General features: G+C 45.5%; 1 protein-coding gene across 1 annotated transcript in view; it reads right to left on the bottom strand.

Moving 5' to 3' along the window:
• Window positions 1–12276, bottom strand: part of SCAF4 (SR-related CTD associated factor 4) — a 35225-nt gene extending 22949 nt beyond the window's left edge. The window contains exon 1 of the mRNA XM_018561477.1: window positions 11941–12276. Coding sequence (XP_018416979.1) covers window positions 11941–11970 — 30 coding nt within the window. The 5' untranslated portion in view covers window positions 11971–12276. The remainder of the gene's footprint in view (window positions 1–11940) is intronic.
• Between the last annotated feature and the right edge of the window lie 4243 nt (window positions 12277–16519).

Genomic DNA, 16519 nt, shown 5'->3' with positions numbered 1-16519 from the left:
TATATATATATATATATGTCTGTAATATGCATTGTTGAACCAAATCCTTATGATTTGCAGCACATTCTCCTGGAAGAAGAATGGTGGCCATGGAGAGATCAAAGCCCTGAGATAACAGCTAGTTGAATATAGGGATGCAACGATACTAATATCGATACCGAGTATTCGTACTCGCCTAAATGCTCCGTTGCCTAGCACGATACCCGAACTTCTGGTATGAGCAAGCCGGGTAGTGAGTTATTACACGCTGCCCGAGTTCCTGGTAGGCCACCTCCATGCTCCCTTTTGGTGACGAGGGAGCATGGAGCCGGCTAATCAGGAAGCCGGGCAGCGTGTAATGACTCGCTGCCAGACTTCTTGATTGGTCAGGAAGATGACCAATGAGGAAACCGGATGGCAAGTCATTAGCAAACCCCTGGGCTTCCTGATTGGCCAGAAGGCTGGCTTCATGCTAATCAGGATGCCAGTTGGTGAGTCATTACATGCCGCCCGGCTTCCTTAATGGGACTTCCGGTATCGGTATTGGCAAGTAGCGAAAAAAATTAAATCGGAAGGCAAAAGCAGCTCAAAGCAACTTAAAACAAGGTTAGAATCACCTGCCAATTTTTATTCATATTTTAAACAGGCACAAACTCTTGTTCCAGCAACAAAACAAAAATTATGGGCACTGTATTAACTGTACTGTCCCCAATATGCCTCTGGGGCTGTGGCAACGCAACACTGATTCCAGCACTAATGGCATACTATATTATTCTGGACCACATTTAGTGCTGTATTTGAGAATATTCTGTAAAGCTTTCAGTATACTAAATTCCCATGTGAAGTGAAGCAGAGCCAAAGCCTAGCAGACAGTAATACTGGGTCATGTGGTGGATAGACTGATGTGCACCAGTGGTAGAGAAAAGCAATACCTAGCAAATGTAGATAATTTGTGTACTCCCTACTGTGTTATTTATGGCATGATCTTGGTTACAGACATTTGGAATCAGTAAATCAAACCAGTCAGGAAATATAGATTTCATTTTGTAGGTACAGAATTTAAAGCTTTCAACCTTTACTATTTAGTAAGCCCCTAACACAGAACAAGCATGTAGCCAATGAATCTGTTTTGCCCTATGCATGGCCCCCAAAACATTGAGTTATGCGATACTGAGCATGTGTCAATAGAAGGCGTATTGATCAGCATCCTCACGTGCCTTTGACACCTTTTCTGATATTGAGCGGCGCCATCCGTTTGTCACTGCAAGACCTATTCCAAAAGGGACTTACTCGATAGGAATGCAATGAGACTTGGACTTTAATGTCACCTAAAAAGACTTGTGTATGAATGTACAAGCTCCAGGGCAAGTATGTAGGACTTCAGGATCTCTTAAGACTACTTCTTTAAAGTTAATAACTGATACGCTTGAAAAATTAAACCTCCCAAAATTATATTATTTTCTAAAAGAATAGGACCCACAGAGTAAAAGTATGGGAGATCAAATATATACAAACATTTAAACACCTTACCATCAAAAAATATTCTCTCTCAGCATGAAGCCTGGTATCAAACATCCTATGACAGAACTAGTAGCTACCGGTAGCACCCAGGTCAGCTGCTTGTTCTGCGATTGTGCTGCCCTGTCAGAAGCATCAAATCGGAGACCAATCAGAATGGTTCCAAATTGTTTTATCACCATAAAAGTAAATTACTTTAAATACAATAGTTTTGTTTGCAAACAAGCTGGTGAGGTAGAGTGGTATATGTATAAAGATCAGCCACCTTTATACATATAGGATTGGGCAGTGTGCGAGCCACCAGAGCATTCACTGCCTCCTCTAATTGATATCTGTACCTGGAGACAAACCTGTCCAGTTTGTTGAAGAATATGGAATATCCAGCATCCCCCACCTGCAACACATGTCCTGGAACAACTCCAGTTGTAGGAACCTTTCCTGGCTGAGAAAATCTGCCTGCCAATTGTCTATGCCTGGAATGTACAAGGTGGTCAAGGCTGGAACGTGAACGTTTTTGTTCCACCCAAAACAGGGCCCAATATACCTCTTGCTGTGGTGTCTGAATGAATCCAGATCAGAAGACCCCCTCCAGTAGGATGGTCCTCCCCAGCTCAATAGGTTGGTGTCCATCATGAGGATCTTCCAAAAAGGAAACTGGGGCAAAGAAACATTTATTCAGAAGGCCAAAGGGGGCTTGATGGAGATTTGACAATTTGTGTGGTGACACAAGACGTTTGGAGGTGAGAAACAGAGGAGGGGGGCAGGGAGTAGAAATACAGTTGTACCCTGTGATACCACCCCCTGCAGCTGAGATACAAGCTACCTAAACCTCTCCAAAAGTCAACAAATTGCTGTGGAAAGTGGAGACACATTTATTCAGAGAAAAGCCCGTCTGAGAATTTGTCAGACTTTAGGTCCCAGACTTGCAGGTGGACAGGACGCCAACCTTGGGAAGTCTCAACATGTAGAAACGATGAGAGGATGAAGACTTTGCAGACTTTCTTATGTGGAGAAAGATGGGTGTTTTTGCCACCAGTAGCATCCTTACCACCAAGAGCCTGACCAAAGAGACATTGCCCCTCAAAGGCCACGTCGATCAAATTATTCTTGTGCAAAGGTTCTGCAGTGCACTTTAAAGTAAGTGCCCTACACATATGTACCAACAAGAGACATGCAAGAAATGAGCTGCGAAGCTGACAGCCATATGCTCCATGACTTTAAAAAAGCAAGGGACCAACTGCAGCAGCAGGTCGAGCTCTTAAGGGACCTGCTAGAAAGAACAAGGCTCTTGAAAGACCTTCCAACCGCTTATCAATTGGGTCCTTGAAAACAGCTGCATCATCCACCAGTATAGTAAGCACCTCACTAAGACAGGACAAGGCCAGAACCACAGTGGTAATGGACCACCTCTGTACAATGCCTACGAAAATATGTACAGGGTGAAAAAGTGCTGGGGGGAAGCAAATAACTTATGAGGATGCTTTCAATCTCCACAGGGAAACATTTGGAAAAGCAAGAGCAAAGGAAAAGTATTTGTAGCTTCGGGAGTTTTAAACTATTTAAGGCTGGAGACAGCACTGGCAGAAGCAAGAGATTGAGTCTCTAGTTTCAGAGTGCTACACACTGCATCAGTAAGAGCAAAAATTGTCTTCTTTAGAATCTGAAGAAGGGGATGCAGAAGTGCACTTGTAGCTTTTGCAAGTCAGCAAATAACTGTGTGATTTTGGCCATAAAATGTTGCATGGCCATGATAAAAACCTTAGCCAAAATGACAGAGTACCCAGCCCCACATGATGGAGCTAAGGAGGACCTTTTCAAGGAGGGAACAGAATCCAAGAGCAGAGGGCAACATGACTCCAAGCTGCAGTGACAGCAGTGTCAGACACATTGCAAGCAGCCCGGGAGTCATTGGTAGAAAGTGAGCTGGGGGCACCTGGTACAGGGGGACTGTGCCCCTTCTGTCTAGTAGAATCAGACACTTTGCGACCATGTGGTGATAAGGCAATATATTAGGCTCAAACGAAAAAGGCAAGGCCTCTGGAACTCACAGTGAAAAAGAATAGAGGCACACAGCAACCTATGCAATGAGGTAGCTCCTGGTGCTTGTCTCGACCGGCCCACTTACCAAGCGAGTATCTTCAGAGACATGGCAAGCTAGGGGGCAATGCCAGCAGCGCCAAAGCTGTAAATTGTTCCGCAGGTAAGTTACCAGAATGGAGACTGAAAAGCACCGCACATGGAACCCAGTACCCAAAGAGTCTTGAAGAAAAAAAAAAGTGCTAGCAAAAAACAGGTAAGTGTTTAACACAGCAGAGCTGAAGAAAAAACATCCATCCTACTAGGACACTAAAACAAAAAACTAAGGCATGGCAATAGGAGGGATTATCCTGGGCTGGTCTAGTTTGTCAGTGCCCAATCATACTGTAAGTGGCAGTATAAGTTAGAGGTTAAAGGATTCCTTTGTCCCAAATATGCAAATATAAACAGGAGACTGTGATAATAAAGCACAAGCATTCACGCAGCAGCCAAAAACTAGAAAACCTAAAATTGTAAAAAGGTGATGCATGAAAAACCTATACAGCTCCATTGTTTAACTCAAATGAAGCAATATAGATTCCCCTATCTCTGCTGGGACACCTAATTTGAGTTGCATAATAGGCACGTATGTATTCAAGTGCATTAGAAGGGTCTTTCACTTTTAAGACAGAAAAGACAGAGAAAGTACATAGGAAGTGACAGATACTCTTAATGGAAAGATCAGGGGTATATTAGACAAAGGAAACCCTCCTCTGCACACAGCCCATGCAAATAAGGGACAGAGTTCCCAATGCGCAACTCCACTTTTGTTAAGAACAAAAAAATATACTTTGTTAAAATCCTTGCTCAATCATGTAAACTTGTTGCAGATTCCTACATATTCTTTTCAGAAAAATTACATTTTTGCGAGCACTTCATACCCACACAGTGTAAAGAATGCCTCCAAGGTTACTCATTGCATTGAATTTTTTTTTTAGAAAAGTTAGAAAATTACAGGGACTTTAGACTGAAATGGAGGAGAGGTGATTTCAATACTATTTTTTTTTTATTAACCAAACTTTAAAGGGGAGCACTACCAGACTCAGTCAGCTTAGAGGAAGATCCGCAAATTACAACCCATTAACCTTCTCTTTGGACTGTGAACCACAATGATCACCTCTGCCCAGTGTGCAGATAGCCAAACTAAAAACAGCAATTCTAAACCAGGAAGTAGCAAAATTATCCTCTTGACTAGCTAAAGGCTGCTGCTGTGGGCACCCTTCTGACCAGCATTCCTTGGTCAGGCTAATCAAAAGGAGCTGACTGAAAAGTTCTCAGCCATACAGAGCAAATCAGCTGCCAGCTCAGTTTGCACATGTCAGAATACAATGCAAACAGCGTGGGATTCGTCCATCAGCGCTCGTAAGTGTTAATGGAGGAATCTGTTCTATTTATTTCCTTCAGCCCCGGAATGCATGAAAAAAAAAAAAAAAGTGTATACCTGGATTTATGGAAAATGGGAAGGGACAATAAAGTAAACTAAACTTACCCTCCAGCTGTAAGCTCTAAAGCAGCTAATGAAACAGCAACAAAACCACTGGAGATCCAAAATCAGCATTTGTTCATGTCAAAACCCACAGTGCAGAACTGCTGCAGATTACGTTTAATGCACGTAGTTTGACTAATCCTAAAGGAAGCATCCATAAAGTGACAATGCAGTAACTAGCATACACTATAAAAATCCAATTCCTTAATACCCTACTGATAATTTGCACACATCTCACCCCAAACATCATGGCAGCAAAGCCAAGATAGAAAAAAAAGTGCACATACACAGAAATATGCCCTGTACATTATTCAGTCAAATTTGAAATGTTCATGTAGGCTTTTCCAACAACACAGTACAAACAATAAATGGCATTGCAACATTCAGTAGCTCCAAAAAAATTAGTCATTTTAGTTAGTGTAGCAAGTTGACTCAAACATAAAATTTGGTTTGCTAAGGATTTTATCAAAACTGGAGCAGACAGAATCTGGCGCAACTGCAAATAGTAACCAATCAGCGTCTCTCTTCAGTTTGGAAGACGAAAGATAGAAGTTGCCATGGGTAACTGCTCCAGTTCTGATCTAGTCCCCTTCATGTACTTTGCTCATATTGAGCAAGCTTGGTAGGGTCCAATGAACTCTGTAGTAGATGCAACTGTCAGTGTCCATGGATTCTAGGAATTGGGCAGGCATGGAAAGTTAACCGTCTGTGTGACTCATATGAACAACATCTGTCCAAGGAACAGGCTAAACCGCGCACACTGTTAGGAATAGCTCAGATCTGTTCTGCATACAGAATTAAAATGCTATCTTTTTTTTTATTGGCAGATAAGACAAAGGAATGACTCATTCCACAACGAAAGTAAATGAAACCAACGTTTCACAGCCATGTACAGAGACACAATCAGACTTTGATAAAAGGGCATGTATTATGCACTTCACTAACCATCTTCCTCACCAAAATAAGTTTACTTTAAAAGGAATACTATTAACAACAGAGCTCTGTGTTAGAAACCCTAAGGGCCTGTTCACATGATTTTCAGGTCCTGATCAGGTCTGGATCTGCAGATGTGGTGCTACTCATGCAGTGCGTTTAACGCATTTTGGATGCTGACTTTTTTTTTTTTCAAGCCGTGGGGCTGTCAGTATGCAGATTCTTCCTCTGAGGTCACTTCCGCCCTCTCGTAACATCTACCGGTACTTCCCTTTGTGTATGTAAAGCTGGTGATCAGACATGCATCACATGTTTGCAGGCATGTTGATGGTGCTGGCTACAGCAATCTGCAGAGAATGAGCTCGCAGGAGACGTCGTTATTGGGTACACCCGATCCTGAGGCTTCGGGACTCCAAGGGTCAGTTCTGGAGTTTATATGAGGATTTGCGAGCTCACCCGGATAAATGTTTTTCCTTTACTCGTATGTCCATGGAAAGGTAATGGGCATGTTTAAAATGTTTGCAGTTCATGCCTTTACCTCTACCCCAACCTGTCTATCTCCCACTCTGACATCATAAAAAGTGGAGCAAGAATACATTTTATTTTCTGCTTAGCTGCATTGCGTTCCGTTTCTGCCGCGCTTGTGCGTTTCCTGACCGGACAAAATGTGACATGCAGTATTTTTTCGGACTGCGAACGTGAGAACTGTAGCCCATAAAACACATAGGGATACATACATATTTAGTGCAGGAGCGTACGAATCAGGTCAGCACAGAAAACGGACGTCGTGTGAACAGGCCCTAATAGTTATTTAGTAGGCCTAATTAAGTAAGCCACAATGACCATTATTTTCAGTAATGACCATAACATGTCTCAAACTTTATGGCAAATAAAATGCAATGTAGCTTTGGGAAGGATTAGGCGACATGCACATGGGCCTTTTATGTGCACTTGGGGATTCTTGTGGCAGGAATCCAAGGGAGGTCCATACAGATGCAGCCTCTGTGCCCATTCAAGAGAATGACAGGCAGAAAGTGGCGGCATTACTGTCCGCATGTAATTGTATATTGAACAATTACCTATGGATCGGGATATAGGCTTGTCCCAAGATGCAGACAGATTGCGTCCAGGGACAAGTATCTACCCTGACCTGCAAGAAAGCTTGCAGCCACTGTCGGCATGTTATTACTTTGACAAGGGAACAGCAGCCACATCTGTACGGATCCACGTGAGGTTCCCAACACAAGAATCCACAGACACACATAAATGTGCATGGGGCCTTAGAATAATTTCAGGAAATTTATAAGGTAGCAACTGTCAGACCTCCAAAGGTACACAAATCTAAGTTTAAAGAGTGCTCTCAAAATAAAGCTTAATAAGTAAATGCAGTAAATCTTTAAAAGGAGAACTATGAGGTGAGTGATTTTCACTCATCCTCATAGTTCTAGCCGACCTGTGACAATGAGACTGTCACAGGTCAGCTCAGTAGATCAGGAAGTGAGCGAACACACCGTTCGCTCACTTCTCGATCCTGTCACTGCAGAGAGCCGTGATAGGGGAGTGACTGGATTCCCCCCTCCCCTGTCCGATCCTCCAGTGCTGACTGGCGGAGCGGACGGGGGAGGGGGCGGGTACCGCTGGCTCTGCCTCTAGATAGGCAGAGCCAGCTGTCACTCACACAGCTGGGTGGATCCAGACATAATTGTCTGGATATGTTTCAGCTGCGGCGTCTCGGTATACCGCAAGCTGTAGCTCGCGGTATACTGAGCTTTGGGTGACGGGAGGACGCTAGTTTGTTTCCTCCCGTTACCCGGAGAACTATGGGGAAAAGCCCTAACCCCATAGTTCTCCTTTAATGATGGTAACATTGCACTGTGGGATGCAGATGTGGTAGATGGTCTATTTTCCTGAACCAAAGAGTGGATAGCCATTTGTTTCGTGTTTAATTATAACTTGTGTACCTGGATATCATTCTAAAAACATTTCAAGTAAGCAGTTTACCTGACAAAAGCATTTGTGATTTTGTACTTGTGATCTAACTGCATTTTCCATACTACATCGTCAGACAAAACGCATGTCGGGTGGGGTTTGCTGCTGTAAGCTGGAACTTTGAGCTTAGTGGACATGCCTGGGGTTGTGGAAGCCGCATCGTGCACTTTGGGTCTTGTTTTATATTTAGTATCACACATGAAGTTTTTTTTTTTTTAATCAATAAAATGTTTTGTGATTATGGTCTGTGTGATGAATTCTTCTCTGCTTCAAGCCAATACTGGGTGTTCGGACCCTTAAAGTGTTTTTCCCCATAGTTCTTAGTTCTCATAGTTGCACGTGATATACTGAGAGCACCGCAGCCGGGATGGATCCCGACAATACAGTCGAGGTCCAACCAGCTGCGTGAGTGACAGCTGGCTCTGCCTATCTAAAGGCAGAGCCAGCTGTGCCTGTCCCCTCCCCCATTCACTCCTCCACTCAGCGCTGGAGGATAGGAGAGGGGGGGGGGGGGAATCCCTGCAGGGAGCAGTGACTGACAGTCACTGCAGGGAGACTATCGGGAAGTGAGTGGATCGGCTGCATGTTTCTGCTCACTTCCCGATCGATTGAGCCGACCTGCGACAGCTTCTTTTCACAGGTCGGCTCTAACTATAAGGATGCCTGGAAATCCCTTACCTCATAGTTCTCAAAGGCAGGATATCCCCTTCTGGAGATAGAGAAAAGTTTTTTTTTGTGACCATCTATCTGGGAGGTCAATACAGAAGGTGAGAGGCTGCTATCTTAGTTGTGCAGAGGTGAAGACACCGAGTATTTTACACTTGTGGATGCACAATCTACTGGAGGGATTCATGATTCTTTTGTGGATGTATTTTACAGACACTACTTGTATGATTGCACATTTAATCCATTTGAGCACTTTGTGTGTCTTGTGTGGACATGTTATGATTATTTATAGATAGTCTATGTGTTATACACTGCTAGGTGTTTTATATTTATTGAATTCACTTTGGTTTGATATATTCAGTTCACATATTCATTTAATCGTTAGCGTGACACTTTGAGTTAATGATCATTCTATTACTTCAGTGTTGCCGCAAAAAAACACATTTGGCGTGGGATATTTCAATATTTTAGTTTTACTAATTGCAATTGCTGTGATTGGTTCAGAACGATCACAAGGCACAGAGCCACTCCGATTGGCTTTTCGGATTTTGCCTGTAAACTGCCCCGTCTAATAAAACCACAGGCACTGCGAGTGTGAATGTGTGCTGCAACCAGGGACGTTTAAAGTGTCTTAGAATAACTGGTGCCCCCAAACTGCCATCTAATGATCATGGTCAGTCCTGTTACATTGCCCTAGATCTGCTGTCACTGGTTTTATTTATGCTGACCATTACACAATAGGGCAGTCATCTAATAACCTTATCCCCCCCGCCCCCCACAACCCTGTCCAGCCACAAGAAAGCAACCTAATGTAAGGGGTCAATAATGCTTCAATAGCATAAGGAACGGTAAGGTTTTAACTGATGTTTGTGCCCTTTGTGGAGAAATATATAATTTAATAAAACAGTGGTCACAATTTTAGTTGTTACCAGAAGAGGAGGTTAGATTAAAATCTTCTAAATGGAGACACCTGTTCTGGTGACAATCTAAGTGGAGATTTTCCCTCAGTTTTGAGTGATATTCTTACATTTTGTTGTGTCTCCAAAAGAGGAAGTCCCCACCCCCCCCAGTCTGACACAGACAGCAACAAAGACTCAGCATAAAGTATGCCCTGGTAGGAATTAAAAACAAATAAGGCACAAACAATTGAGTGGGCTGCAAAATGTGTCTATTTAAAGTGACACCAAGACCCCGTTCACACCGGGGCGGTTCCACCGACATGCACGATACCATACATTGCTATGGGGACCGTTCATGCAACTGCACGGTCCGAACCGCCCAAACTGCTCCCTGCACTATTTTTCGCGGTTACAGCGCAATTAAAAACTCTCAAAACCCCCCTTTTGAGATCACCACGGTAACCGTGCTAATCCGCAACCACCCTGGTGTGTATGGGCTCTAAACTCAGACGTTTAATATTATAAATGTATTCAAGAACCTTAATTATTAACATAAAATGTATCATATTTGTGTATCACTCAGCTACAATCTCAATGCAAACTAGTAAACTAAACGTGAGATTGTAGTTCATCATGAGAGCGAGCTTGGAGCAGCGACTACTTTACAACACCCACAGGGACCATGGGGAACAAACGTAGCCACCCTCCAAAAGAAAGGACACTGTCAGCACCAATTCAGAGATGATTTGAGGATCTACAGCCGAGTGACACACAAATAAGATCCATTTTTGTTAATAGTTAAAAAGGTACTTGAATGTATTTTTAAGATTTATCTCCTGAGTTTAGGGTCACTTTACATGTACCTGTAAGCAAATAGTTTTTCTCATTTTGAATAGTATGATTAGAGCCCATTGGGTGTTAGTGCAATCCAGGTCACTATTACAAAGGCTTCCCCAGAGATGCTGCTCTGGTCAAAGTTTTACCATACAGGAAATATGGGAAACTTCCCACCTGCAACACAGACAAAGGTTAAGGGGAATGTAAGAACCCCTGTCAGCTTTTTATTGTTGTCTCCCTGTTGCAAATTGTCTCCCTTCCTATCTGGAAGTGGGGGGAAATCCTCTCTCATAGGCCCCGTTCACATGTAGCGACTTATCGCACGATTTTTGCCGCGCGATATCGCGAGAAGTCGCCGGCTAATGATAGTCAATGGAGCTGTCTTAGCTCCATGTCGCGGTCGCAAGTGGCTTCTACCGGACCCTTTTTTCAGCGGATTTTGCGCGATTTTATTTTTTTTTTATGGAGCCCGACGGAGAAGGTTGCGCTACCGTCGCCCCGAAAGTCGCGCTATCCCGGCCGCTGCAAAGCTATGTCGCTACATGTGAATGGGGCCTAAGTGAGCCCAACATAGAAAGACTTGACAGGTATTCAAATCCTTTCCCTTCATCACAAAATAGAAAAAAGCTTTTTTTTTTTGCGTTTTTCCGTTCAGTGAAACGCGCGTTTCACTGGCGGTATAATTTTCCCCCCCTTTATTTTCCTCTATTTTTGAAAAAAAAAATGTTTTTAATTTTCACTTTTAAACTTCACGCCGGCTCCGCCTCCCCTGCGACGCGGCCGCTCGCAAGGGCCGGAACCCGGAAGTCGCCAGCCGCCGGAGGACACAGCGGGGATCGCGGACAAGGTAAGACCTGTACGCTGTATTCCGGAGTGTGGCTCGGGGTTACTGCTTTGTTAAACCTGATCCACAGTCGGGAATACCAATGGAAACGCGTGGTAAAACGCCCCAAACAAGTTCCTGTACTTCTTTGGGCGTAGGGCGTTTTGCAGGGCGTTCCTACGTGCTGTAAAACACTCAGGTGGGAACCATGCCCATAGGCAATCATGTTGAGGTGTGAACCAGGCCTTAAACGCAAAACTGTTTTTAGATTTGCATAGAGTTTCAGGTTTTTGCTGTGTCCCCAGGAGACTCACTCTAATTGTCCTGATCACCAGTCAATGGGAATGAAAGTGATGGGTAAATCATCCAAAATGTTGAGTTGTCACCAGAACAGGAAGGGGAGTGTTTATATGGGGATACTTGATTCTGTGACAACTATGTGAGGATTTCCCTCACATTGTAAATATCACCTGGCACCTACAGCACAGGAAGTGGAGGAAAATCCCCCTAATGATTGTACCATTAGGTCTTCAACTTAGGTTGAGAAAATTTGCATTAAACGCACGTGTGGTCTGTTCCACATCTAACAACAATAACCTCGGTACGTGTATGGCGGCCTGTAGGCCGACCTAGAAGGCGAAAGCGCAAACTTGCCGCCTCCACTATGAGAAGACAGGCTGCGGCCTAGTCTCCATTGACAACGTAAATCCTCCCGCCCCCCCTGCGGGCCTCACCTCCTGGTTGAAGGCGTTCACGGCGTCCATGCTGCTGTGTTGAGTGAGGGGCGAGGTAAGGAGGAGGGGTCACCACACGCTGCGTGTCTCAAGGCCTTCCTCGCCTCAGCGTCCGGGCTGCTTCTCGCTGCTACCGCCGTCCTCTCCGCTCCCGCATGTCCTGCACTGAGGAGGAAGAGAAAGCTCTGCGGGCTCGGTCGGTGGGTGCAACGCAAAGACTGAGAAAGAGGACAGAGCTTCGCTGCCTCACCGCCGGAACAAGATGGCGCCGCTCGGCCAGAGCGAGGCACGTCGGGAAAGAACAGAGGGGAGGAACCAGAGCCAGCCGTGCTCGCGCTATCCAGGCGTGTTCTCTCAGTCGCTTCCCGCCTTCCAGGCGCGCTCCGGCACCCGAGTGCACGATGTGACGAGGCCACGTGAGCTCCCCCTCCGCACTGTCAGTGGCAGTCTGGCTTGGCTTGGCGGGTCACGCGAGCCCCCATTCTGTACTCTATCTGCGTCAGTTTGACTTGGCATGTCACGTGATCTCTCCCTGTTTATTGTACTGTATCAGTGGTGGTCTGGCTGCTGGTTAGCAGACATGTTGGGCTGCTTAGAAAATGTCTAAAAACATCTCAAATTCAATTGTAAAAATGTGTAATTCTTGGGTGAAAACATTGATAAATAGACCCTTAGGGCCCATTCACAGTAGAGGGAACTTATCAAAACTGCAAAAACAGAATCTGGAGCAGTTGCCCAGGGCAACCAATCAGCTTCTCTCTTCAGTTTGCTCAGGTAAGATTTGGAAATGAAGCGAAGCTGATTGGCTGCAGTGCAAATCTGCTCCAGATTTTGATAAATGCCCCCAATGTAAAGTGCCAAGAGTTTAGCACATGTGCACTTCCTTGTGCTTAGTGGCGTCACAAGGGGGGTGCGGCCCGCATCTGGGTGCCACCATTGGAGGGGTGACATCAAAATGACTGTCAGTCATTTTGGTGTCGCCTCCTATGAAAAGTCGGTCATGGACCGAGAGCCCGACAGTGTCAGGAGAGAGGAGGGGACCTGGTGGCATACCTTATCCCGTCGGGAGAACGTCTCTCCTCTCTCTGCTGGCGTCCATCACCGAGATGGCCGCCAACAGGCTTCAAAAAGACCACTGTGCATGCGTGATGACTTCATCACGCGTGCGGCATGCGCAATGATGTCACGGCAGGGTGTCACCCGGTCTCTCACAGTGTTTTGACATTCACACTGGTACTCCTATGTTTAGCAGGGAACCCAACCTGAAAAAAGCAATTTCAGGGAGGTGCCCTCTGCCCCCCATCTGGGGGGGGGGGAGAACACCCCCCTGAAATGATGGCAGATAGTAAAGAAGCTATTGCTTCCGGTGCTATCGGCTGTTTTCTTTTTTTTTTTAAGGAATGAATGGCTAGATTGCTATTGGCTATTTGAATTTGCAATAGCCAATAGCAAGCTGGCTATTGCACCCGCCCTCTGCTGCTGTCAATCAGCAGAGGAGGACCTGATGGAGAACTTCAGGTCCACCTCTGCTGATTGACAGCAGCATTGGGCGGGTGCAATAGCTAGTCTGCTATTGGCTATTGCAAATTCAAATAGCCAATAGCAATCTAGCCATTCATTCCTATGCTGTTTTTTTTTTTTTTAAACTCTGACAGCGGCTCCGATATCAGAATTTTTTTTTAAAAACAGACCGCAGGGAAAGATTTACTGTGCTAGAAAATGTTTCTCTCCTGGGCAGCCGGGAGCCGCTATCTAATAGCGGGCGAGTCCCGGAACGTCCGGGAGAGTTGGGATGTCTGATTTAGGTTATTCACGCGCAGGAGGAATGATCTGCAAACTATAAAAGCACTTTACGCTTCCAAGATCAGGTTTCTCTGAGTTTAGCCTCATTTTCTGGCCTTTACACGTGTTTAGTGTTTATAATCTACCCCTGGAGGCACAGAGTTCAATTATCTCTGGACGCAGCTATTCGCTGGCAAACGCACGGTTTCCATGACACCATGATGTCCTATGAAGGCATATTTGTCAGTGCCGGTGTGAATGAGGCCTAAAGGCCTGTGTGGAAGGTCAATAGGCCCTGCCGTGCCCAAAGAAACACATCGCAGGATGTCTGATCAGTGGATGTACATCTCGGCATTGTGGTAAAAGTCAATTTTTCAATCGACTTTTGTCAAAACTGCTCGGTTATCACCCCGCCCACCGGCCTGTGATTGGACAGTGCAGATGCAGTGCAGACTGATGAGCTCATCCCTCTGCTCACTGGGCTCTCTCCATTTGTGGTATAGGGGGCCTCGACTGTGGGATTTATATTTTTGAGCGTTTTGTAGAGCGTTCGTCGAGCGTAGAACGCGCTACAAAACGTTCAGGTGTGAACGAGGGCTTAGAGGGAATCTTTAGAGACTACAGGCATACTACAGGTGTTGTTGGAGACTGGGGAAAAAAAAGTCAGAGAGCGTGGACATGTTACATGAGACTGCTAGAGATCACTGATATTGCTGCCCCTTTGCAAAATAATCTTCCCAATATGGGTTTCACATGGCTACACAGCAGGTATTAAAGGGCTCCATGTTGGGTACCAGGGATCTAAACCATGACTGGACAACATTTAGCTTGCTAAAGCACATTGTATCATAAACAACTGCTATGCTATTTTTATATTCTCAGTTTTGCTGATCTCCTCCCACCTCTTTCTGCCACTTGCTGTCTACATGCACTCACTCCAACATTGGGTACACATAATTGCTCTGGAGCAGCTTCCTGAGAGTGACCATGGTGGCCCATGTCTCCACAATACGCGTTGGCTTCATCAGGGGGGTCATGTGATAGGGTGAAAATGCAATGCAGTGGGAATCTGTTGTTACCCCAGGGGCGTCCCGAGGCCGGGTGTCACCCGGAGCGGAGACCGGGTGTCACCCCGCCGTGACGTCATCGCGCATGCGCGGTCATCTTTTTGCCACCTGCCGGCGTCCATCACCAAGATGGCCGCCGGCAGGTGTCAATTAGATTACCGCGCATGATAGGAGGGGACGTTCACCCGACGGGATGAGGTATGCTGCCGGGTCCCCTCCTTTCTCCTGACACTGTCGGGCTCTCGACCTTTTAGAGTGCCCGACCTTTTAGAGGGGGTGACACCAAAATGACTGTCAGTTATTTTGGTATCACCCCTCCAATGGTGTCACCCGGGTGCGGGCCGCACCCCCCTTGTGACGCCACTGTGTTACCCCACACCAGGAAGTGCCTGAACAAAGCCCTTAATGGCAGGATCACCAGCTATTCTGTACTGAAAACAACTTTTTTTTTATAAAACTCCATTGCTGGCTCACTATCTTATTGTTACTAATATATTCTTGGTTTATACACTGAGTGGCCAGATTATTATGACCACCTGACGTTTGTAGGCAAATTAGCTATAATTAGCTATAATTTGGCGCTGAAGTTGCTAGAGGGCCAGACCATTATAAATAGGGAAGCAGGTTGTTTACCACGACAGTAGAAGTGATTTATTTCTGAAGATACGGGGAAACAACGCGATTTAACAGCCTTTGAACGTGGGATGATTGTTGGCGCTCGGAGCCATGGAGCGAGTATCAGCAAAACAGCAGAATTCGTTAAATGTTCAAGAGCAGCTGTTGTTAAAGTGTTAAAGACTGGACTGTCAGCCGAAAATCTGGGTCTGAACGTGCGAATTGTGGCCGTCAGCGACTAGTCAATGTTAGGGCAGAACGGAGAGTGGCAAGACTGGTACAAGACAACAGAAGGGCAACAGTGCCTCATATTACTGCACATCTTAATCAGGAATCCTCTCAAATGATCTCTGAACACACTGTTCGCCGTACACTGCATCGTATGGGGTATGGAAGCCGAAGCTCAGAGAACATGTGACCTATACAAGATTGGAACAACCACTTTTTAGCTGAACTATACTGTATATTATGTGAATGGATTTCTCTTTGTCAAATAAACCTTTTGTATTTTCTTATTTTGTTGTTTGTGTGACAGTTTTGGGTGCTGCGTTAGCATAAATATACCTCGTTGACATTTTTGGTTGTCTATACCAGCCTTTCTCAACCAAGGTGCTGTAACATCCTGGGGTGCCTTCTGGCTTCTTCAGGGGTGCCTCAAATTTCGGCACAGCATCATGCCTTTCCATGGTGCAGGGGAACTGGTTGCCCACACCATGGAAAACTAATGATGCTAATCCAGGGAAGGCGGGATCCATTCACAAAAGGACGGGAGTTCAACTCCATCCAGGCCTGCTCCACCTCCTGCCATAATGGTAGGATTCTAATAGGAAGGGAACATCAGGAGGACTCTGATGTGAAGGGGGGGCTCAGGACTCTGATGTGAACAGGGGCTGAGGACTCTAATGTGAATGGGGACTGAGGATTCTGATGTGAGGGGAGACTGAGGACTCTGATGTGAAGGGGGGGCTCAGGACTCTGATGTGAACAGGGGCTGAGGACTCTAATGTGAATGGGGACTGAGGATTCTGATGTGAGGGGAGACTGAGGACTCTGATGTGAAGGGGGGGCTCAGGACTCTGATGTGAACAGGGGCTGAGGACTCTAATGTGAATGGG

The sequence above is a fragment of the Nanorana parkeri genome, unplaced genomic scaffold, assembly GCF_000935625.1.
Source record: "Nanorana parkeri isolate BGI_ZX_2015 unplaced genomic scaffold, ASM93562v1 scaffold527, whole genome shotgun sequence".
In the NCBI taxonomy this organism is placed as follows: Eukaryota; Metazoa; Chordata; class Amphibia; order Anura; family Dicroglossidae; genus Nanorana; species Nanorana parkeri.
The sequence above is the reverse complement of the archived record's forward strand: the minus strand, read 5'-3'. Positions and strand labels throughout refer to the sequence as shown.